Below are 24,074 nucleotides of genomic sequence, written 5' to 3'. Positions count from 1 at the left end.
TGCAAATTGGGCCAAATACTGCCACTCCTACACATGTGTAAGGAAATAAATTATCTTCCAAAGAACACCTTACTGGAAGGGAGAAACTGAAAAATAACTTCGATTAGTTTCTAAAATGTCAATATTTGACTTTCAATTGCAACCCATACACTAAAAACAGCAGTACTGAAATATAGGTAAAAACATACCAAGAATTATTACAGATGTAGTCCCATCCCCAACTTCTTCATCTTGTGTGCGGCTTAGTTCAATCATGGACTGCCATTTCAGATAGGCACATGTTGCACCAAAAGTGAGTTTGGAAATCATGAAATGTGGGGAAGACTTTGATGAAGATTATAACATAAAAGACAAGGAAATCATGACATATTGCAAAAGGAATGGGTATAGTATTATGAACAAAGTCATATGCTGCAAAAATAGAACAAAGCAAGGCAAAGAAAAAAAGACAGATACCTTGGCAGCTGGGTGAGAAAGGTCCAACTCACGTAGTATAGCATTTCCATCATTTGTGACCACAATGCCTGGTGAAAAACATAAAGAACGCCTCATTAGTTTTGAAACTCCATTAGAAAGAGGTTCATTTAAAGAATCAGTTGTTCAAGGTTCACTTGAAAAAGTGATTGAAAAGAGAACTCCTTTTTCTATGGATTTCTTGAAAAGAGATTTTCAAATGAGATTTGTGTTGAAATCTAGAAATTCAACTAAAAGATCATGTTGATTTACAACCATTTGCTCTTGATGTGAAAAAGAGATTTTCAAACAGGATAGTGAGTTTACATCAATATTAGTTTGAAGATCTTTCCTGGATTATGTACATTATACCTACCATAATTAATTCAAAGCTTGAGCCAATTTTCCTTATTATAATTATATCTTTAAGGTCCCTTCTAATCAAAATTAATTATTCAAAGAGAGTTCTCCCAATTTTCATCCTCAAGTAGTTAATTTGAGGACAAGTTTCTTTCAATTGAGGAGAAAAGGCAGAGAGCTAAAATTCAAAATATCAACTGTCAAAATTCACTGTTTGGCTAACGAAACGAAAAAAAAAAATTCACCCTTTGGCTTGAATTTGATGTAACTAAAAATTTATCAGCCCCAATATCACATGATTTGGACATAAGTTAAGTCATGGCTTATCTATGGACAATCAACAAATCTCTGGGATTTTTCTAATTTTTTATTATTTGAAAATTTTAGGTATTTTAGGATTTATCCAAGCAGGCATTTTTAACAAGGTAATATGTGTATATAATAATAAAAAACAAAACAAAAACTGCATATGAGAAGTGTTTTAAAGCACAAAGGAAAGGAGCACTTTGAAGCCTACACCTCACTCAAAACCCAGGTGAGACCCCTTTTTTATGGGTAACAAGAAACTTTGTTAAATATGAAAATAATTGCTATGTACGACTAATGTTTAAACCAGTTACCAGTGGTAGCTAGAAAACGTAAGCCCACATTGTTCCCAAAAACACTTGCTCCCTATCACCCTATGTACCCCTTGTCTAGCAAGAGGGCCAGCCAAGCCATTTGCCAATCTTTGAATCAAAATAAATCTTGTGTTCAAAACTCTTGAAGGCTGCCTGGTGACCCTCATCCTATGTCTAAACCACCATGAGCCAGGTCTTTTATTTTGCATCCACTTTATTAGTCCTTGAAACACCTTCCACTTGGAGGTTTGTGATGTTGAGTAACCCGCTGTATCTCAATCAATAAAGTAATGCCAACAATTCTGCTTTCAGTAAGTTCCCATAGCCCATAGGTCTCGAGTAGATGGCCATGATAGCAGTATAGCACCTTAATAGTTTCTAAACACCCCAAGAAATGGAAGAATGTGTACTAGTGTTGGAAAAGTTAGAAGGAACTAACATTTTTAGAGGCACAGAAGATAGTCTCTGGTGGAAGGAATGTAAGGAGGGCAGATTCACAGTTAAGTCATTCTACAAAGCATTAATCAAAGAAGTGGGGGGATCAGTCCAGTTAAAAGGAGCTTGGGGGAATCCAATTCCCCCAAGGGTAGAGGCCTTTGCATGGTTGGTGGCACATGACAGCATTCTCACTACTGATCATCTGAAATCTAGGGGATTTCATATGGCAAGTAGGTGCTATCTATGCACGGAAGAGGAAGAAACTGTGTTCCACTTGTTCTTCTCATGCAGCGTAGCAAGCTTCATATGGAAGTTCTTTTCCTTTTTATTTGGGATGTGCGGCTTCCAGCCTTCTGTTCCAGCAGAAATTTTTGCTCTGTGACCAAAGTTCAGAGGAAGTAAGAAAGCAAGCATTGTTTGGAGATGCATCCCTTTTGCAGTATGTTGGTCTATTTGGAGGGAGAGAAATGGAAGAGTATTCGAGAATAGAGCCAACAATATAGAATACATGGTAGCTTCAGTGTCCAATCTGATATCAGAGTGGGTCCTCGGGCTCCCAGATTTCAATCAAGTCTCCAAAGTTGATTTAAAGGAAAAGTTCTGGGAGTCGCTCGAGTTACAGCCTTGTAATGTAGCTGAATTCTCAGTTTAATGTTTGGTCATGTAATTGATGTACTTGAAGTTGTCGGTCTGTCATCTAGACAACCAACGTGATAGGATGTAACCTTTTCTTTTAATAAATCTTCTTTCTTCTTGATTCTTCAAAAAAAAAAAAAAACTCCTGATGGCTCTGGGTTGCTAAGGCTACAGCCATGAAAGTGTAGTTTTACCCAGTTTACAGGAGGTGGGGTCCAGTCATAGAGAGGTGATTGAACTATAGATGAGGAGTCAGCTATTAGCCCCCACCCCCTTAGTAATATCATTTAACTATAAAATCAGCAAATAGTGCGGAAGTTTTTAGACAATTTGACACCTTGATCAAAATGTTTTCTTGTAGGTTTTTCTTTTTTTTCTTTTTGCTTTGTTTTCCATTTTGAAAATTCTTGAGTTCCTTTCTTCCGAAATCATCCATAGAGTGGCTGCCCTTATACACCTCCACATTATCTTGCCTCTTTTTCTACTTTGATTGAAAAAGCTCTTATCAAAAAGGTTTTGAACATCCCTTGGTGGAGTCCAGTCGAAGGGAGCAAACATTGAGTAATAAACACCAATTCAGCCGTCTCTTTTGCAGGGCATCAAGTGTGTTTGCCTTTTGATGGTAAACTCCCAACAGAAAGCTTGAATCTTTTGGGGGTGGGGCCCAACTAAATGTCTTTAAGCGGAAATTCTCTAGGGAGGATGACTGTAGGGACTAAGGCTCGAAAGGAGGCACAGGAAAACAATCCAGATGAATAAAGAAAATGACCATCAGATGTTATGGTGACAAGTATAAAACAGATGGAGGGGATTGGACAACAACCTTGATCCTTCCTTCCTTGGGTTGTTCTCTTTGGAAGAAAATTATGGAAATCTACCCTCTGGTTCAAAGTGGTTTGTCCCTTAAGTTGGATTATTCACTGTAAGATCTTTAGCCAAAAGACTAGCTAGTGAAGGTCTGGATAACTTTCCTGCTAATAGAATCTGGACTCAGATTCCTCCTCTCAAAGTGAATGCACTGCTGTGGGTGGTGGTATTGGACAAAAATCTAACTAAACAGAATTTGACAAAAAGAGGAATTCTGATTCAAAACATGATGTGTGAGTTGTGTGGGCAAGCAGAGGAGGACAACAATCATCTCTTCATCCATTGTCCTTTTGTGGCTGGAATTTGGAAACATTTTCTCTCATCGGAAGGTATTTCCTGGGTCATGCCAAATCAGGTTTCAGATCTGCTAAGGAGTTGGGTTTTGTTAGGCCTTTCTAAGCTGGCTAGAAGTGTGTGGTGGGCTATCCCTGCAGCTGTTATCAGTTCCATATGGGCAGAGAGAAACAGAAGAATTTTTCAGAATAAGAAAAAGGAGAAGGACTGTCTTGTGTCTGGTGCAGTGGGAAAGCTTGTATCCTGGACTGCAGGTGTAAAAGGCATACAGCCTAGGCTCTTGGAGTCTCAGTTAAGTTCTGTTAGTATATTTGAATTGTAATGTAAACTGAGTGGCAGTTCTCAGTCTTTACTCCCTTCTGGGAGGCCTTTGTATGGTTCTGATTTCTATTTTTTTTTATCAATAACTGTGAAATGTATTAATTAAAATAAGAAGAATTACAAAGCAAGGGGGCTAAACAATCTTAGCTCCCTATAACAGTCTGAGCAGCAAATACAATTACAATAAAGCCCAAAACAAAGAGTTCTTATTAACCCCTTGCCAAGCTAAACCATCTGCCAGTGAGTTTGCACTTCTCTTAACCCATTTGTACTGAATTTCAACATCCTTAGTCAGCCACTTAAATTTTCTTTTTTCGTTGCTGTACTTCCATATCCTTGAGTTATCCTCTTTTAACCAGTTCACCACCACTTCAGAGTCTCCTTCAATAATCAGCTTACTAATTTGCAGCTCCTTAGCTCTTCGTACCCCTTCAAGGGCTGCAAGAATCTCAGCCCTCAAGGAGTCTCCTTCCCCAATTGGTCCTGAAAACATAGCTAACAGATTCCCATGTTCATCTCTTATTGCTCCCCCTATTCCAGATGGACCTGGATTACTCATACTGCTGCCATCAAAATTCAGTTTAATAAAGCCGTTAGGTGGAGGACTCCGGCATGAAAGTGATGCCTTCTTAGCTGAAGCTAATTCTGCAATTTCCTTCCAGTTTTTTACCATATCATCTACTGAGAAATCTGCAAGCAATGCCAAAGTTTTCAGCCAATGTATCACCCTAATATGGATTACCTCCAGAATTACTTCCAAGGTTCTCTCCTTTTCTGAGAAAATCCGTGAGTTCCTCTCCTCCCAAACAGACCAGCATACTGCAGCCCTCATACATCTCCACATAACCTTGGCCCTTTTTGTTGGCCCACTCGGCATGAACCTGAATAAGCTCTGCTTCAAAGGGGGTGGGGATGGGGGGTCCATCTGCACCCAAACAAAGAGGTACACCACTCCCAAATGCTTTTAGTAAACTGACAGGAAATCAGTAAATGGTATTCAGACTCACCATCAGCTTTACAGAAACACACTAGTGAGGACACAAACAACTGTTGGGTCTTTTTCTTTGAAGTAGATCACATGTATTAACTCTTTCCAGAAAGGCTTCCCAACAGAAACTCCCAACCTTAGGGGGTATAGGAAGACACCACACCTCTTTAACAGGGAATGACAGACCCAAAGAAGGAGGTTGTGTTAGAGCTTTAAAGAAAGAAGCACATGTGAAAGAACCGGAGGGAGTGAGAGACCAAATTCTATTGTCCGTCTTTGTTGGCTCTAAAAAAACCCCTTCAAGAATGGATAGCAAGGATAAGATACAATCAAACTCTGTGTCCCTGATTTCCCTTCTAAGACCCAAGTTCCTGCTGAACCCAGGAGTTGAGTTAGAAGGAACAAGGAAGGAGGAGACTGGTTCATTTTTAAGAGTGGAAAGAGTGAAAAGACTCGAAAATTGGTCTTTTAAAGGAGAATCCCCAATCCAGATATGTTCCCAAAAATTGATGGGATTACCTGAGTGCAAGTCATACTTGATCCATGGATAGAACAAAGACAAAATAGCTTGAATAGCTTTCCAAGGTGCTGCTCTTGTAGTCCTTGCCAAAATCCCAGAATCCCATCCATTGTCTGCTACCCCAAGAATGCTACCCACTATCTTCACCCATAGCTTATCCTTCTCCAAAGAAAATCTCCACAGCCATTTCCCTAGTAGTGCCAAATTCCTACTCCTTATACTCCCAATACCCAAACCACCCTCCCTCTTGCTCCTACAAACCATCTCCCACCTAACCCTATGGTCCTTCTCCTCCCCTAGCTACCAAAGAAAATCTCTCATTGGTTTTTCTAACATGCTTGCCACCTTAGTTGGAATCTTAAAGACTGATAAAAAGTAGACAAGAAGGTTAGCTAATGTAGACCTAATTAAAGTGATTCTCCCACCAAGAGACAAGCAGTTCTTCTTCCAAGTTGCAAGTCTCTTTTCAAACCTCTCCACAACTGGAATCCAAAACTCATCTTTCTGAGGGTTGTCTCCCAAAGGCAAACCAAGGTAATTTAGAGGCCAATTAGAAACTGCACACTCCAATGTCTCCCCCTCCCCCATATTTACCCCCACTAGACAGCTCTTCTCAAAATTCACCTTAAGGTTTGACATTTACTCAAAGAGTTGTATGGTGAACTTCAGGTTTCTTATCCTATTAAGGTCCCCTCCTTCACAAAAGAGTATTGTGTCATTTGCAAATTGCAAATGTGTAAGTGGCACACTTTCCCTTCCAACTCTCCATCCTCTTATTAAGTCCCTGGAGTCTGCTCTAGAAATTAATCTCCCCAAAACCTCTGCAACCATCGTGAATAAGAATGGGGAAAGAGGATCTCCTTGTCTTATTCCTCTCAAAGCTGGAAAGAAATCTACCACTAGCCTATAGTCCCTCGGGTGATTTGCATTCCTTTTCTTCGGAACCAAAGCAATGAATGTGAAATTTAGCCCCGGGTTTATCACTCCTCTAGAATAAAATTCATCAAACACTAGCCTTAGGTCCTCTTTTAATATCTCCCAACAATCCTGATAAAAAGTCATCGAAAAACTGTTAGGGCCTGGTGCCTTTGATCTGTCCATAGAGAGCACTACTTCCTTTATCTCTTTCAGTTCAAATTTCCTTTCTAGCCATTACCTTTCCTCCAATTTCAGTGTAGGCCATTCCAATCATTCAAGCCATACCCTATTGTTTAGGGGTCTTCTAAAAATAGACCTAAAATGATTTGTAAAGGCCCCTGCAATTTCACTTTGATTGAAAATTATTGCCCCTTCAATCTCCAAGCTTCAGATATAATTCCTTCTTCTTCCATTTGCCATAGCATAAAAAAACTTGGTATTTCTATCCCCCTCTTTCAACCACTTACACCTTGACTTTTGTCTCCAACTTATTTCCTCCTGCAGAAGATAGTCCTCTAATTGTTTACGCAGATTCCATCTTTGCTCTTTATCCTCTTCTGTAAAACAACCCCTCCCTTCCTTACAATCCAAGGCCTCAATTTGAGCAGTCACCAGTTGTTTCCTTTCCTCCAGTCTCCCAAACTCTAACAGATTCCACTCCTTGATTCTACTTTTCAGATGTTGGAGTTTTTTATGAAACCTCATTCCACTCCATTTCACTGTTGGATTACTCTCAGACCACCAATCTTTGACCTTCTTAATGAAACCCGGGTGTCCAAGCCACATGTTTTCAAATCTAAAAGGAGTGGGGCCTGCATTTCTCACCTCCTCCTTACAAATTACTATAGGCCAATGGTCGGATGTCACCCTTGGGAGTGTTCTAGAATTCGAACTCCCCCAATGTTCTTCCCAGTCATTTGAAAACAAGAACCTATCCAACTTGGAACAAATCGGGTTCACTTGGAGATTGGACCAGGTAAAACAACTATGTGACAATGGGATTTCCTTAAGTTCATAGGCATCCACAAATTGATTAAATTTTCTCATGCTCATGGTTGACCTCTGCCTAGGACTATTTGTTTCTTCCATGAATCTGATTACATTGAAGTCACGTCCTAAACACCAAGGTCCTTCCCAAAAACCCCTTGTATCAGCCAATTCCTCCCATAACTGCCTCCTCTCTCTATAGTCATTCGGTCCATATACATTGGTTAACACCCATTCTCCACTTGTCTAAACTTCAGGGAAACTGAAAATTGGCCTATCAATTCTTCCTTACCCTCCAGTACTTCTTTCTTCCACATTGTCACAACACCCCCTACAGACCCCCATGAAGGCAGAACCGCCCAATTAATCCCCGTACCTCTCCATACACTTCTTACCCACTTAATGTCAAAATCTGCTCTTTTTGTCTCCTGCAATAGTACTAGATTCGGGTCTATTTTCTTAATGGCCTCTTTTATTACTGCTCTCTTCCAAGCACTTCCTAGCCCTCTAACATTCCAACTTATGATCTTCATTTAGTTGAACTCTTGACCCCTTATTCCTCTTACCCTCACTTATTCCCTTTCCTCCTGTCCCTTTTAACACCAAGACTACTCTCTCCTTCCACATCCTTTATCAATCTTTCAACTTCACTTAATTTTTTCCTTTTAGCCTTAGTTTCTTCTCCCTTTTTTGTAGAAACATTTTTAGGTCATTTAGATTTTTCACTTTAGATCCTAACTTCTGTATAAAATCTGCCACAAAATCCTCACTAGTCAACTCTCTTTCTTCTGACTCTCTATTCCTCCCTCCTTGTTCTGTTTCCCCACCTTTGTCTCCATTCTCCTTAACTCATATTCTAATTCCCTTTGGCCCTTCCTTTTGTTTATTACTCACACCTACTTCCTTTAACAAGCACTCAAGTATTTCCAGAATTCTTTTATTTCCTTTTGCTTCTTCCTCATTTCCTATCTCACCCTTCTGACCCTCCCTGTCTCCATTACTATCTCTTGCCCCATCTCCACCTTCAAGGGTAGCAGCCTTTGGACTGTGATCTATATTTGGCACATAGGACAAAGAGCCATTAGTATTACAAACCCAAAAGACACAGTTACCTGGGTTGATTTAGGGAAGAATGGGATTGCTGGAATTGAAGGCAAAGCATGTCGGACTCTAAGGTTGAAAGTGGGGTTTTGTTTCTCCGCCTGTTTGTTCCTACCTTTTGTACCCCCGTCTTGCTTCTGGGAAGTCTCAGATACTTCATTACCAATTTCCTGTACAACAAAAAGACTTGGAGAAGCGGCTTCTGAGAATGAGTCAGGCTTTCCACCGACAGCTTTAGAGAGATGTCCCACGTTGTTTTGAGTGTTTCGCTCTTTCCTGGCACAGCATTGAGGTTCCACAAGTTGCACTTCTTGAAACAGAGTTTCCAAGTTAAGAGTTGCGGCAATCTCTTCCTCTGCGACCTTACCGAACTAAGCACTGCCTATGCTAGACTGGCTTTCTAGATCTTCCTCCGCGTCTACATCTTCAGTATCACAATCTACCCAGCCTTCATCGACACCCTCCTCCACGTTACACTCTCTGGTGTATCTGGGATTTAGTCGGTCTGGTGAAGATCTTCCCACCCTAGGATCGTTCAAAGTTGTGCGAGAAACCCACTGTAAGGAGCTCGAGTTCCACACAGTCCTTTTGGAAGAGGTAGCAACTTCTCTGCAAGCCTTTTTCGAGGAGGAAGAAAATAGACGGTTACTATCGTCTATAGTCTCCTGCTGCAAACCCCCAATCACGTGCGCACTTAAACATGCACGTGGATTGGGGTTCCACCCAAAGTTTGAACAGGTCGAACCTCCGACTGGTTCAGATGCTCCAACTCGCAGCCCACTTCTTTTTTTAATCACGTCAGCAAAAGATGTGTTGCCTTTTGAGGTTATGCCTAATTCAAAATTATTTAAATTTTTTTCTTTAATTAGCTTGTGTGGCTTTTGGGCTTCCCCCATCGACTTTTCAGCTTCCACTTTAGGCCGACCTCTAGATTCAAACTCTCTCTCCACCTGTAAGCCCCTAGTAACCCAGCCTTCCACGTCAGCATCATCTTCAACCGTGGTGCTTCGACCCCAAAGCTCTGCCTCCAACTCCGACCAGCCAGACTTTATACCATATTCCATCCGCAAGAACCTCTATTGTTCTTGGGATCGAATCAAGTTTCACCCCAACCATCCTCACCCCAGCAGCTAGAAAGTCCTGCAGCTGAAATTCCTCCAATTCCCCTCCCAAGAGCCTCACGATATTTCCCACATTTGATTCATTCCAGAGATGAAATGGAAGTCCTACCAGTTTGAGCAGGAAGCTTCCACCAGGCTGTTCCATCTCATTACATAATGGCTTCCACCTTTGAACTTGGATCATGCCTTCTTCACATTCGAATGTAGTAAAGCCCCTGTTTACCTCATCATTAATTCTTAGTATTACCTTCCTTGCTGAAAAAGGTTTCAATGCAACCTCAGCTTCCATATTCAGATTAAGCACAACTAAATCTAGAACCCTCCTCCAGTCTTTTATCTCCTTGTTAACTGATATCACCAAACTACGCTCCCAGTCAACTCGTTCACCTTCCAGCCACAGCTTCAACCCAGTATTGGAGCTCAATATAACCTCTCCAACATTGTAAGATTTCTGCTTCAAGTGCTGCTCCGAACATTTCAGAAATGTGGAACTTTGTTCTATCACCTGCTCCACAAGTCTGTCGACAGAGACAAGAAAATGCTGCAGCTCTTTTATGAAAGCCATCCAACCTTGTGTTATTGTAATAACACAAGAAAATGCTCCACAAGTCCGTTTCCTGGCACCGAAGTATTCTGTTATTGTAATAAACCAGCCTTTTTCGTTGCGCCTCAGCTCCACTTCGAACCTCTTTCTTTCCATTTCTAACATTCCTCCAACTAGCAGTTCTAATTGATTGAAGTACACCATCGATAAAACCCTTCAACCATAGAACCGCTTCTTCGAACAAGAATATCGTCGCCTTCCTATATTCCCTAATTTTTAGCAGATTCTTACCTCTGAGTCTTCCACTCTCCAGTAAAAATTTCTTTGCTTCAATGTTTAAAACTGATTTCCGACTATTCACCACCTGGAAACCTTCTTCAGTTCTTTTCACCATCTTCAGTTCTTTTGCCTTCGAATCTCAGGAAAAAAACATCTTACAAACTCCAAATAGACTGAGAGCATGTAAGAATCTTAAGAGAGAGTAACAAAAGGAATTAATGTTTTTCAAAACTGGTTCTGATTTCTATTAATAAATTTACCTTACCTATTTCAAAAAAAAAAAAAAGGAAAAAGAAAATGACCATCAGGGGCAGATAGGACCAAGTGGATATCTTCCAAAGAACGAATGAGAGCTATAGCCTCCTCTAATTCCTAGTCCCTTAACCCTCTCCTAAGAGCTATGGCCACCGTAAAAGGTGTTTTTAGTAACTTCTGTGGACTTTTAAAAGAAACAAAGACGGACCTTATGCCTGAACACTAGCTACCTCAGGTGATGCAACTAAGAGTGACAGACGCATTGGATGTTCCATGGGCTTGAGCTGTTGACTGCTTGAAGCACTTTGGTATGATCTACATCTGTGATAGGTATATAATGGTTTTCTTGCTTCTTTCTTTTTTTTTTCCTTAACAGGTATAAAATTTGTATGTCTTCTATGGGTTTGGATTATGGCATTTTATGAACATTGAGTAGCAATGTTTTCAAAGAAATAAGGGTGGACCTTGGTGCAACAGTTGGGTTGCTTCACTGTGACCTAGGTGACCAGGATTCGAATCTTGGAAATAGCCTCTCTGCATGTGCAGGGGTAAGGCTGTGTACATCTGCTCCCCAGACCCCACATTGGTGGGAGCCTTGTGCACTGGGCCAGTGTTTTAAAAGCACAAGGCGCAAAAAAGGCACAAGGGCCAAGGCGAGGTGCACGCCTTTTTAAGAAAGGCGCAAAACTACAAAAAAGAAAAGCTAAAAATAAAAAAAAAGTCAAAAAATTCAAAGAAAATGCCAACATAAATTTTAAAATAAATGTTTAAAAAACCAATTATCTAAAATTAAAATACATAAACATAACATGTAAAGCATATTCAAATAAAAATTTAAAAATAAAAGCAAACATATAAAGCATTTTCAAGCATGTAAAACCCACAATCTCTTTTTTTCCTTAATTGCATTGCTTCAAGTAGCTAATGTGATGTAAAACATATTGCATTCTTGATTCTATGAGTCGCTTTTGTACCACGCCCCTTGAGGCAAGCCCGAACAAGTCTATGTTAGGGTTTGATATTCTTATTTCCCACATGAAAAATAATGATTTTATAACTTTAATTGCCTTTTAAGAATATATTTTATTGGAATGAACGAATGAACAACATTAGCAAATAGGGGGTTCTCAGAGTTTCGGTGAGTGAGCGAATATTTTTCATCAATAACGGAACAATTTTATTAACAACTAATTAGAAAATACAAGAGAAGAGGGCAAAGGAGTTAGCACTCGTCTTCACCCACTGAAATCTGAATCTCACTTCCATATTCTGGATGAGCCATTTAAACCTTCTTTTCTCATTTACATAAAGCCCGAATCTAGGTTCCTCTTTTTGTAGCCAATTAATCACCAACTTAGAATCGTGTCCAACAACCAGTCTACTAATATTTAGCTCTTTTGCTCTTTGAGCTCCTTCCACAGCGACCATAATCGCATCCCTAAGAGACCTGTACCAATTGGTCCTGAGCACAATGCAACAACTTTCCTTCATCTCTGAAGACACCTCCAATACCTGAAGGACCCAAGCTACCTTCACTATTCCCATCAAAATTCAGCTTAATAAGACCTGCAGCTGGTGGGGATCAAAGAGGCCTGATTTCAGCCTTAAAGGGGGCTGAGCCAGCCACACCCTTCCAATTGCTAAGTAAAGCATCCGTAGAAATATCCTCGAAGGTTTCTAAAGATTTCACCCACCGCACCACTCTGATAGTAATAACTTCAATAAAAGCTTCCCTTCTTCTCACTCTTTCCAAAAAAATTCTCAGATTTCTTTCTTCCCATATTGTCCAACATACAGTCACTCTAGTGCATCTCCACAGAATCCAACCCCTCTTCTTTGGCCATCTGACAGAAGAGGAAGCAAACAAGCTTTGTATATCCAACGGAGAAATCCACCTACATCCAAACAATGAGAGAAACCATACCCAAATAGACAGAACAAAGGAGCAGGAGATTAGTAAGTGACAGCAAGTCCCCATGAAATAACTTCAATAATGTTTTTTTACGGAAGCCCTTGAACTTGTATTGCACCTCTAGGTTTTAAAACACGTGTATTGCACCTCTAGACACTGGCTTACACATAACAAGTTATCTAAGCAAACAAAAGAACAAGCATAAATACCTCCTCCAGCATCCAAAAGCATTTTCAACATGGAACGAGGACCCAAAGTAGTACGGATGATGTCAGCAACAGACTGCAGCAAAGAGAAATTATATCAAATATTCGAAATTATATCAAATATTCTACATTAGAAGAGAGCTGGGAAAAAAGATTCAGAGCAAGTACAGATAAGATGTATGTTAACCCTGAAATAATTTCTTACTACCCCAACTTATGTCCTTTTAGACATGGCACTAGCTATTCTAGAACCATTGACTTCTATCAGATTACTTCTTATTGATACCGTAGTTGGTCTTCCACATTCATGCTGAAGCCACATTACCCATTTTCTCTCATTTTATCACCTATGAGGAACACTACTAGATCCTAACCAATATTAGTTTTTCCACTAATTCATCTCAACATTCTCATCTCTGCTATGCTCTTTAATGGATGTATCTTTTAGGGAAACTTGAAACTGTGTTCTCATGCTTGTCAGCCTGAGAGATTTAAGTGTTACAGTACACAAAGCAATGGCCCTTTGTTAACTTTTATTAGATAGTAATAAGAAATGGTTTTGAGTAGCATGTTTATATTTATGTTTTATTGTTATTGCCAAGTACTGTAATGAGTGTTTAATTAGGGGTAGGTATTTTTGAAAATAAATATAATTACTAACCAGAGGTATGGTTGTAGTTTTACTTTGATTTAAGAGTGGGCATGCATGTAATCTAACTGCCACCATCTGTATAAAGGAGTCTAAGTTGATAAGTCCCATGGTTTCTAATTCTCTCTATTCTTTTTTCTTTCCTTTCTCCTCTCTTCTCTTCTCCTTTTCTTTTTTCTTTTTTTCTCCTCTCTCTCTCTCTCTCTCTACTGTTTTATTCAAGATGACTGGAGAATTAGAAGAGGTTTAAAGACAATTATGCTAAGCATCAAGAGGTGATGATTCCTAGCTCAGATTGCAAATCTCCAGGCCTAGGCCCACATCAGGCCTGAAAATACCTTCTACCATCAATGATCTGATATTGAGTTCTCATGGCCTATAGACCTAGAGTAATGGCTAAGAGATCATGGAAATCTCTAAACACCCCTCCTATACCTGATGTTCCTGGGTTCCACATGCTACAATTGTCAATTTAATTTGATTATATTAGAACAAGGAAGAAGACATCATCACATAAAATTTTGTATTCATTATGTTACAAAATAGTGTACATGAGAGATCACAGGCAATTCTAGGAAACAATGGAACACTTTAGTTGCCTAGTCACCTAGGCAAGCGTCTAGACAATAGAATATTACAAAAAAGAACTAAAGTTTAGGTAAGTTCCCTAGCTTTATATACCAATCAGCATGCGTGCAAATTGGGAAAAAAAAAGCAATTCTCTTTACTAATATTATTTTTTTTCTCTCAAAACATAGCAAATCGTTATATCTAAAAGACAATAGTATTTTAAATATATTAATTTCAACATTAAAGAACTATAATATGATAAGTATTTAATAGGATAGGCAATTTCATGTTAAAAATAGCAACTTAAGAAGGCTATAATTTTATACTAATAAACATTTAAGATAATAGTGTTTTGTTGAGATAATTTAATATTCTTGGTTGCCCTATTTCCACTTGGCACTTATCTTATCTTGGCCTAACCTTAAGCAGCAAACCTAGTATTCATAGTTTTCAAGGCACCAAGGCGAAGCTAGGTGATAAGGGAGCACCTTGTTTCCTAGTCATCTAGAAGTGGGTGTACTGATCTACTTTTATTGTTGCTGTTATTTTTTCTTTCATAGCTACTATTATTGGAATGCTATAGTGACGTGATTAGTAACCACGAAGTGTATCTGCTCAACTCTACCACACATGCCACATTTCTGTCTCTTCTTAACAAGAGACAGCTTGTTAAGAAGAGGTGAGCAGATCCAGGATCAGTCTTGTGGCATGTGTGGTAGAGTTGTTAAATGTGTGGGTCATCTTTTCATTCATTGTCCATTTGCTCAAGCTTCTTCGGTTCATTTCTTGAAGTTGGCTAGGCTCTGTTGGGTTATGCCCTGGTCACTTATTAATCTGTTATCCAGCTGGCAGCAGCAAGGCATGAATAAGAAAGGGAAAGCAGTGAGATGAATGGTGCCTGCAATTGTGGTGTGGTCAATCTGGGGCTCTAGGCTGAAAGGAACAAAAGGATTTTACTTACCAAATGCAGAACAATGGAGGAGCTTGGTTCTTAGTTTTCTGCAATTAAGGGAGTGGCCATCTGTCCCCTTGGCAGTCTCTTCAGTGTTTGATATATAGATGATGCATTAAGTGTGTGTGTGTGTGTCCTGGTGTTACAGTACGTAGATATCTGGTTATCATAGATACAGATGGGCAAAACCCACTATTGCTATACCCTAGACCTATGGGCTACCAATCTCAGGTCTCCCTACCTCTTTTTTTGGAAGGATAAAAATAAAATTTTATTAAAAAGAAAAAAGGAATACAACAGAAAAGTGATAAGACATCACCCGAAGGGAAGACCCACATCCAAACAACCCCAAGCAAAGACCAAAAAAAAAAAACCCAAGAGAAATCACCAGGAAGCAAAGACAGCCAGCCCAACATCTGATCAGAAACACAAGCCCTCCTCGCACATTGACTCAGACCTTAAACTTCATCTACGAGCTCATCCTCCTGGCTTGAATCATCTTCGTCCCAAACCTTGCCTCCTTCCAAATGACCTTTTTTGTTATCCTTCTCTTGCCATCTCCTCCTCTCAAACTCTTCAAAGGCCATTCTAGCAAACGCCTTACCACCCCAAAAAAACACATCTAGGCTCTTAGGCTCTAACCAATTGTGACCCCTCTTTCCACTACTGAAGAGTCACACATCCTGAACTACCGACATTACCATCATTATTTTGCATCATCCAACTCACACCAGAACCAGAGTCAACACCACTCATTTTGTTATCATGTTGCTCTTTCCCCAAATGGGGACCAATGGCTAAACTTACAGCATTGCCCCTCTATGATCAGTACCTACCATTCCATTACCTTAGTTCTTTTCCTTTATAAACCCATTTGTAGTTTTTTGTAGGTCCTACCCCTGCCAGACCAATTTTTAGCCTGGAGAAGATCTTTGAAACGTGCACTACATTACAATTTCTCGAACGTGGTTTCTTACTAATCACCCCATTAATTTGTTTCACCTCCTTTTCTTCAGACTTGCTCCTTCGACCCAAATCAATACCCACCCTTCCAGCCTTCACTTCCTCAAACTGAAAATAGTCCTCAATGTAACTCTCAACCTGACCCCCAGCGGCTCTGTATTCACCTGTAACCCCCTTTCCTACAGTCTCACCGTCAATCTCAGCCTCAGCACCATTAATGGCACTAGAGGAATCCGCTTCCAAGATCAACAGAGCTAGACCTCCAGAGTCATGTTTGATCTCAAGAGGTGTACATCAACTGAAACCCCAGGTTCAGCAGAGGCACAAATCACCTCAGACTCTCTGCCAACCTGAGAACATTGTTGAGAATCATCATCTGCTGAAGAAATTGGGCACTCAACAAGATTCATACTTGTTCCATCAAAATCCCCTTGTTACCATTCTTATCATGCTTGGCGATCACCCACAACTACTTTTCTCCTTTTCTCTTTCTGCTTCCAAGCGAGACACTTCTACTCAGCGTCCCACCCCTTTTAAAGTTTGGTTTGTTAAGACCTAACAACTTGCTTTTGACAACTATAACCTTCTTGCTCTGATTTTTCTTCTTGTCTTGAACACATCAACGTTGCTAGCTTGACCTTCATTTGATACTCCATTTGGACGAGACAAAATCTTCGGGCAAGTACATCGTTCTGAGGTAGACGAAGATAGGCATGAGTCACATAGAAGAGGCAAATCATCTCCAGTCGGGTTGCTCGAAGACCTCTCCACTAAAGCCACGTGTGACGTAACTAAAAAATAAATCACCTGACCTGGCCCTAAAACCAGGTCCACTCTTGGACTCAAGTCGGATCAGACCACCTATGATTAGGCCTTAAAATATCTTGTGGTCCAACTGCTTTGGCTGACGTGGCCTCGCCCATTATGGCCTTTTCGTTTTCATGTAAATTTGAAATGTAGACTTTATTAGGCCTATCCTTTCCTTCTGATCCGCACAAGGACTCTTCATTTCCATGGGTAGCGACACAAAATTTTACTAGAATCAACATATTCCCCAATGAACACTACCAACTCTATGTGGAATACAATAGATAGTTTCCATGGCATACATATTCCCCAATGAACACTACCAGCACTATATGGAGTACAAGAGAGTATTATAACATAAGTTGGTGATGACATTTTAGATATGTCGAGTAACAATGTTGTTGATCGCCTAACTTACATGACCACTTTGAGCTAGCTCAATATTCATTTCAAACATGAAGTTAAATATTAGTTTTTCTTTGTGTAATAGATTAGTTTTTTTTTTTGATAAGTAAAAGATTTTGTGTAATAGATTAGTTAGTTGATATATTACACCATTTACATTTTCTATGAATTCAAACTTTGTTTTAACTCATTATATCATGAAGCTTTGAATCTTAAGGTCTACAGGGCAACTTCTAAATGTATTCTTTTAACTATAACCTTAGTTTCTTAGCTTTGTTTAGTGATTTGGAACAAGATAATAATTTAAAAGGGTGTTCCTATGCTTCCAACATGTTTCTTATATTTGGACAAGCAACATTTCCACTAACACCAACATTTTAAACCTCGAGAATAACATCATCTTCTACCTTAGAATCTTTCAGCCAAAGAGACCCTTCAGCTTCCATCAGGACCCAGACCTTGAGCCAGAAGCCATCAACGGACAGATCTCCCTATCCCTTCCCTGGCTAGAGAATCAGAAAATATTGTTTTCTGATCTAAACAACCATCCAAATGAGTTTTTCAGTATGGAGATCAGCACCATAGATTCTCTAATGTGATGATGTAAGAGTTGAGGAACTTCACTATTTATCTTCCCAAGGACTCTATTATGTCATGTGAACTTCTCCATTTCTAGACTTTTCTATCAACTACCTGAGTAGAAAGCGAGCTTCCAATTTCTATGATTGATCTCCCTGGCATAAAGCCAAACTGACTTTCTGATATACTTCCTTCGTAACAAAATCTTTGTTTAATCGTTTTTTTCCAAATTTTCCTGTTCTGATTTATAAACATGAATTGGCTGAACTGAATGTCCAGTGATACATTGACTCGTAAGCTTGACCTAATCATGAAATTGAAGTGTTCACAGTGTACCAATGAACTTTGTATCAATGATCACCAATTGAATACCTAAATCATTAAAACTCGGTGCAAGTAAAAAGCTCTAAGGAACAAGGGAGAGGCAAAAAGAACATAGGTTTGATAATGATGGACACCTTTACTCGCTGTTTTGCAAAATGGCCTTAGATAGAGCAGAATAAAGGAACATGGTTCAACCACATTTAGGTAGAAAAATCATATATATGGTGTTACTTTTCCTATATAGAACATGCTATACTAGTTGAACTTGAAATTCAATAACATCAGAAAGAAACCAAAGAAAAAGAATTCGACTAAATTTAAATGAATATGACGCATTGGAGCTCAGTGGAACTGGGTTGACTCATATGCATCAATTTTAGAATTAAACTTCACCTTTGATGCCTGAATATTTGCATGGTGCACCTTACTTCCAGATTCGCACTTCAAAGAATCCTCTGTCCAATCAAATTCATGACAACATCAGACAAACGATTGGATAGAAAGATGATGAAAAATGACTAAAATAAACTACAGGCACTCATTGACAAAAATACAAAAAAAAAAATGTAGACATTCAAAGTTCAACAATACTCTGATTTAAAGTTCAATAAATAAAATGCCCCAAAAAATATCCTAGGTGAAGCAGCTAGAACTATGGTGTAAAGTTTTCCACATAGGAGAATAATAGACATATAATGTGAAAAAACATATAAGGAAGATGATTGATAAAAAATGTCATCCTGCTGCAATACCAGATGAACTAAATCATAAAACAAAGTACTAAACTAAGAAAAGTTTCTTTCTTTTCAGATTGATAGAATTGAGAAGCAATACGAGGAGTTCAGCTCCAGAAAGTTTCGAAGTTCAAACAAATACCTATCAGACCATGACACTGAACCTAAACACATGGGCAGTCTTAGATGCATTGTTGCAAAACCAATTAGACAGAATATACATGAATTTGTAGAAGTACATGCATTCTTAACCAACATTTCACTAATGAAGCTTGTCTTGCTGTCTGACGCGACCCACCCTATATCACCTTCTCAAACTAAATTCCAAATCTTTCTGGACATCAGGCTTCAGTCAGAAATGTCGAGACAAGTGAGAGGCTTGAGGTGCAGCCTTACTCTTAAGAATAAAGATCAGAACAATATGAAAAAACAAGTGACCACTAGTAGAGAGATTATACACAATTACAAAGGTGCTGAGAACAGAGAATCCCTGTTAACCCCTTGTTCTGCAAGAGAATCAGCCATCAAATTAGCCGATCTTCTTACCCGGATCTTCACTATCATATTGTTAACCAAAACACCTTCTTAAGAAGATCTCTTAAACCCCAAACAGTTGAATCCGGATCCAACAACCATCCCACAACAACCTGGGAATCACCTTCAATTATCAGCCTTTCTATACCAAGTTGACTGACTAGCTGAATCCCCTGTACAGCAGCTAGTAGCTCTGCTTTGGTGAGTCTCCTAAACCAAATGGGCCTGAGAATAATGCTAAGACATTGCTGTCCTTAACTCCTTATCTCTCAAGATTCCTCCTATGCCAGAGGGGTCAGAGTTACCTTAGCGGCTGTTTGGCATTGTTGTCGTTTCCTGGAGCAACTGTGCCACATCGGAAAAAACGGTGCTCCAAAAAACGGGTATTTGTTTGGAACCGTTTTTTCATAAAAATGGTGCTCCAAGCCACATCTCGAAAATCAGGAAGCCATGGCTTGGAGCAATACCAAATTTGGCGTTTCCTGGAGCTGCAGCTCATTGCCGCCAACAGGGCAGTGATGTGGCACTAGATAATGGGTACCAGTGCTGAAAATGCTTCCTGGAGCATTGGTACCAAACAGAAAAAGTTGTTGTTGCTCCAGAAAACTTCCTAGGTGGCAGCAATGATTCCAAACAAAAATAAAGGCACCGTTGCAACATCAATGCCAAACATATACTTAGCTGCTCCCATCAAAGTTTAATTTAACAAGGCCCTTAGGAGGAGGGACCCAAACTGCAACATAACTCTGTTTTGAGGATGAAGTGCTAGCCACCGTTGATCAGTTCATCCAGAAGTCATCGAAGGAAAAAAAACTGGGATAAGTTTGTTATTCCCAACCAGTGTATTGCCTTTATTAATATGCAGTCCTTCAACTCAGAAAAGCGTATTGTTGAAGATTCTAGTGTTCCTTTCCTCCCAAACAGTCCATAAGGAAGCTGCCCTAATGCCCTAATGGACCAAGATGCCCTTAGGTTACCAGTTGATAACTACATTACCAAACACCTCCAACATAATCACAAACAAACCACCCACCTTTAAGTATGAAACTTTTTTTGGGTAATAAAATATAATTTATTAAGTAGAAGAAGGAAATTATAAAGCAGAGTAACCAGTGGTCACTCGAGAGAGGAGAAAAAACAAACTTCAACTCCCACACAAACACTCCAACCCAACCGAAACTTAAAAAAAAAAATGAAAAAGAAAAAACAGAATCCATGTAAATACGTAAGTTGACTGAGGGAAATGTTATCCAATAATAACGTCATAAAAATCCCTTAAATAGTCTCCTATATACAGTCAGGTGAATCAGCATTAAGAACCACTAAGCTTCTACCAGAACTATCAATGTCATTAAAACCGGCGATTAACACTGAAAAACAATATATATATATATATATAAGAAGTGTGAACTTACTTAAAACAAGAACGGGAGCATGCATGGCCGATCCTCTTTATAATCTCTCTGGAACCTATAAGTATTGACAAGTTAAATTCAAAGAAAATATTAAAATGTATTCGTTGTGATTGAAATAGCATATATATGAACAAAAAAAAAATCGAAACCATTCTAAAAATTTGAAAAGGATTGGAGAAAAATACAATGAGAGTCTCGCTGCTCTACATGGAATGAGGAAAAAAACGTACAAAGACAGACCCTCAGAAAAGATAAAAAGAGAAAACACGACGAGTGACAATGAAAAAGTTGAAAGAGATTCGTGAGAATGGTTTTGAAGAGGGGAACTCGAGGCTTGTGCGATTGCCTTCGTTCCTTTTCGCGAAGCTACTCGAGAGGATGGTTCGAGAAGGAAAAAAACAAGGGTAAATTTCTCCGTTAACTTTCCGATACACGTGATATCAGGCGAATGATATATTTATTAAAATTCCTAAAAATTCCGTTTCACATTCATTCCTACAAATACCCTCTGACTTTTGTTCCCAAATTACCGTCCCTACAACCTTTTTCTTCATCACTTCTTTATTTATTTCTAACGAAAACCTAGGAGTAGAGATGTTCGGACGAATAGATATTAGTTTCAACATTCTCAGTTCCGACTAGTCGTGCAAATTGGGCGAGTTTTAATCCTGTCCAACCCGTCCAAACCCATTAATATTATACTTACAGACTTAAAAAAACAAACTAACTCTCTTTTAACAAATAAGTTGGTCATAGCTTGATGGTAATAGTAGTTACTATTTACACAAGTGGTGAAGTTTTAAGTTGCATTACATGCATGTTATTTTTACACAAGCGGCGAAGCCATTTGACTATGTTCAGATTTCGAGTTTGACCAAACCACTTAGGTTTAAACCGGTCGGACCGTTTGGATCTGTATCAGTCCCGAATGGACTGGACCGATCTAGTCAGTGGTGGATTGACTTGAACCGGTCCATATTAGGTTTGTGCACGGGTTTTGGACTAAACCGATTAACTCAACATGGGTCAACGTATTGGTCTGGAATCGAGTCGAGTTGTGTGGGTATTGATCGAATCAAGTGATTCGAATATGTCAAAGCATACGGACATTGAATCATCCTGCCCGAAACTGCTTCGAATTTAGGTCGACCCGAGTTAATTCAGACCTGTTAAATCGGGGTATGTGGGCAATGTTGGGCCGGACCATCCCACACAGGTCTATTTCGGATTTAGGTCAACCCGGATCAATATACGCTGGATTGGGGTCGGGCCACGTTGAACTGATTTGGACTCAGGTCAAATTGATTTGGATTTATGTTGGGTGAAGTGTGTTGATTCAAGACAAAACTAAATTTAGTCAAATAATTAATGCATCAATTATGAATTATTTAATTCAAATAAAGAAAAAAAAAGCTAAGAAATTAATACTTGTGTCTGTAATGGTTAACCCAATGGTTATCCACAACCCAACCCGTTTAAATGGGCAAGATGGGTGATGGGTTGATCACACAACCCGCCAAATAAATGGGCGGGTTAGATAGCAGGTAAGTTGGGTGGGTTCAGCAGGTTGGGTGAAAAATTGCAACCCCTAGTTCCGACCAAAACCCATGAACTAAGATCTATACTAAGGCTGAGATCTTAGTTCCAACATCCTTAGTTTCGTTGAAAACCCAAAAATCATGCAATACCCGCAATACCCTCTCTTTTCATGCTACCGTTGATCCCAGTATAACTAGTTGTTCTTAATGCTCTTGGATTTTCAAAATATTGCTCTTGTTTGTAACACCTTTTTTCAATAAAAACAAAAAACAAGAAAACATTTAAGATGGATTACTCTCACTTAAAAGCAATGGTGCTCTACCGAGAGAGGGGTGTGTACTCCCTCTGGTTTTGGCTGCAGCCAAATCAAATTCCGACAGGTTCCAGAGAAGAGAACATAACCAAATAGAACGAGAGGAAGAGGGAGAGATCTACAGAGATGTCGATCCCAGTTCCAACGAAGAGAACTGAGTGTATATCTCAGTTCCGACAGCTTCTAGAGAAAGAACGAGAGGGAGAGGGAGAGGGAGAGATATACAGTTATGGCCGTAACTGGAGCCTTACTGTTTCCTAATGTACAGTTCCGACAGTTCTAGCGATTCCGAGAAGAAAACAAGAGGGAGAGGGAGACATCTGAGAGATCGATTCTAGAGAAGAGAACGAGAGGGAGAGGGAGAGATTTGAACATCAAAACTGCTGAATTTGTAGATCTCCCAGATCTCTTCCTCTCCCTCTCGTTCTCTTCTCTAAAACCGCCGTAACTGGTAGAATCGTAGATCTCTCAGATCTCTCCCTGTCCCTCTCGTTTTCTTCTCGGAATCGCTAGAACTTCCAAAACTGTAGATCTCTCCCTCTCCCTTTCGTTCTCTTCTCCAAAACCACTGGAACCACCAGAAATGTAGATTTTTTCAAATCTCTCCCCCTCCCTCTCCCTCTCGTTCTAATCTCTAAAACCACCAAAACTGCCGAATCTTTAGATCTCCCAAATCTCTTCCTCTCCTTCTTGTTTTCTTCTCCGGAACCACCTGAACTAAAGCAAAGCAGTTCCAGAGAAGTGAACTAAAGGAAGAGGGAGAATACACTTTTTGAAAATTAAAAAAAAACGGAGGGTAAAATACTCATTTTCATATTTCTATTCACACGCATCCGTAAGGGCACACTTGGTCAATTAGCTAAACCATAAGGGTAGTTTAAGAAATTTACCTAAAAAACAGAAGGGTTAAACTTAAATTACCCTTTTGGACTTATGGTTTAGCAAATGGATACAAACCTACGCTAATGTTTAAGAAATTAGTTAAATACCTAGACGTTTCTGAGAATTAACATAGGAGTGCAAATAGATCGGATCGGGCCGATCCGAGATCCGATCCTATTTTTGTCAAATTCGGATGATCTCTATCTGGATTTTTGGATTGGATAATATGATCCAATCGAGAATCGGATTGGATTTGGAACACCCCCTGTTCAATTCAAGAATATTCGATCTGATATATATTATATATTTATAAATATAAATACCTATAATACACATATATATATGTTATTTATTTATTTTTAAATATACTTTTATAAATTTATTATATTATTTATTTTTTTTATAAAAAATATGTATATATATGATGAAAATAATTAAAAAATACCAGTATTTGTTGTTTTTAATTTATTTAAATTATTATATTTTATTTTTCTTTTAACAATTTATTAGTTTTTAAATAAAACAAGCCAGATTTGGTCAAATCCGAATATCCGACTTACCAATAGGATTCGAATTCAAATCGAGTCC

General features: G+C 39.1%; 1 protein-coding gene across 5 annotated transcripts in view; it reads right to left on the bottom strand.

Moving 5' to 3' along the window:
• The window catches only part of LOC104595069 (T-complex protein 1 subunit gamma-like), a 29,003-nt gene extending 7,824 nt beyond the window's left edge, over positions 1-21,179 (bottom strand). For 4 of the 5 annotated variants that reach the window (XR_016082613.1, XM_019197415.2, XM_010255638.3 and 1 more), the window contains exons 1-6: positions 20,938-21,179; positions 20,753-20,807; positions 18,463-18,524; positions 12,824-12,896; positions 457-524; positions 189-258 (exon numbers count right to left, since the gene is read on the bottom strand). Coding sequence is in view for 4 of the 5 variants with exons in the window: in XM_019197415.2 (XP_019052960.1) it covers positions 189-258; positions 457-524; positions 12,824-12,896; positions 18,463-18,524; positions 20,753-20,777 (298 nt within the window). In the remaining variant the exon portion in view is untranslated. The remainder of the gene's footprint in view (positions 1-188; positions 259-456; positions 525-12,823; positions 12,897-18,462; positions 18,525-20,752; positions 20,808-20,937) is intronic. The other variant, XM_088898431.1, reaches the window with a different exon arrangement.
• Between the last annotated feature and the right edge of the window lie 2,895 nt (positions 21,180-24,074).

The sequence above is a fragment of the Nelumbo nucifera genome, chromosome 2 (assembly GCF_055504915.1).
Source record: "Nelumbo nucifera cultivar China Antique chromosome 2, China Antique-T2T, whole genome shotgun sequence".
Lineage (NCBI taxonomy): Eukaryota > Viridiplantae > Streptophyta > Magnoliopsida > Proteales > Nelumbonaceae > Nelumbo > Nelumbo nucifera.
The sequence above is the reverse complement of the archived record's forward strand: the minus strand, read 5'-3'. Positions and strand labels throughout refer to the sequence as shown.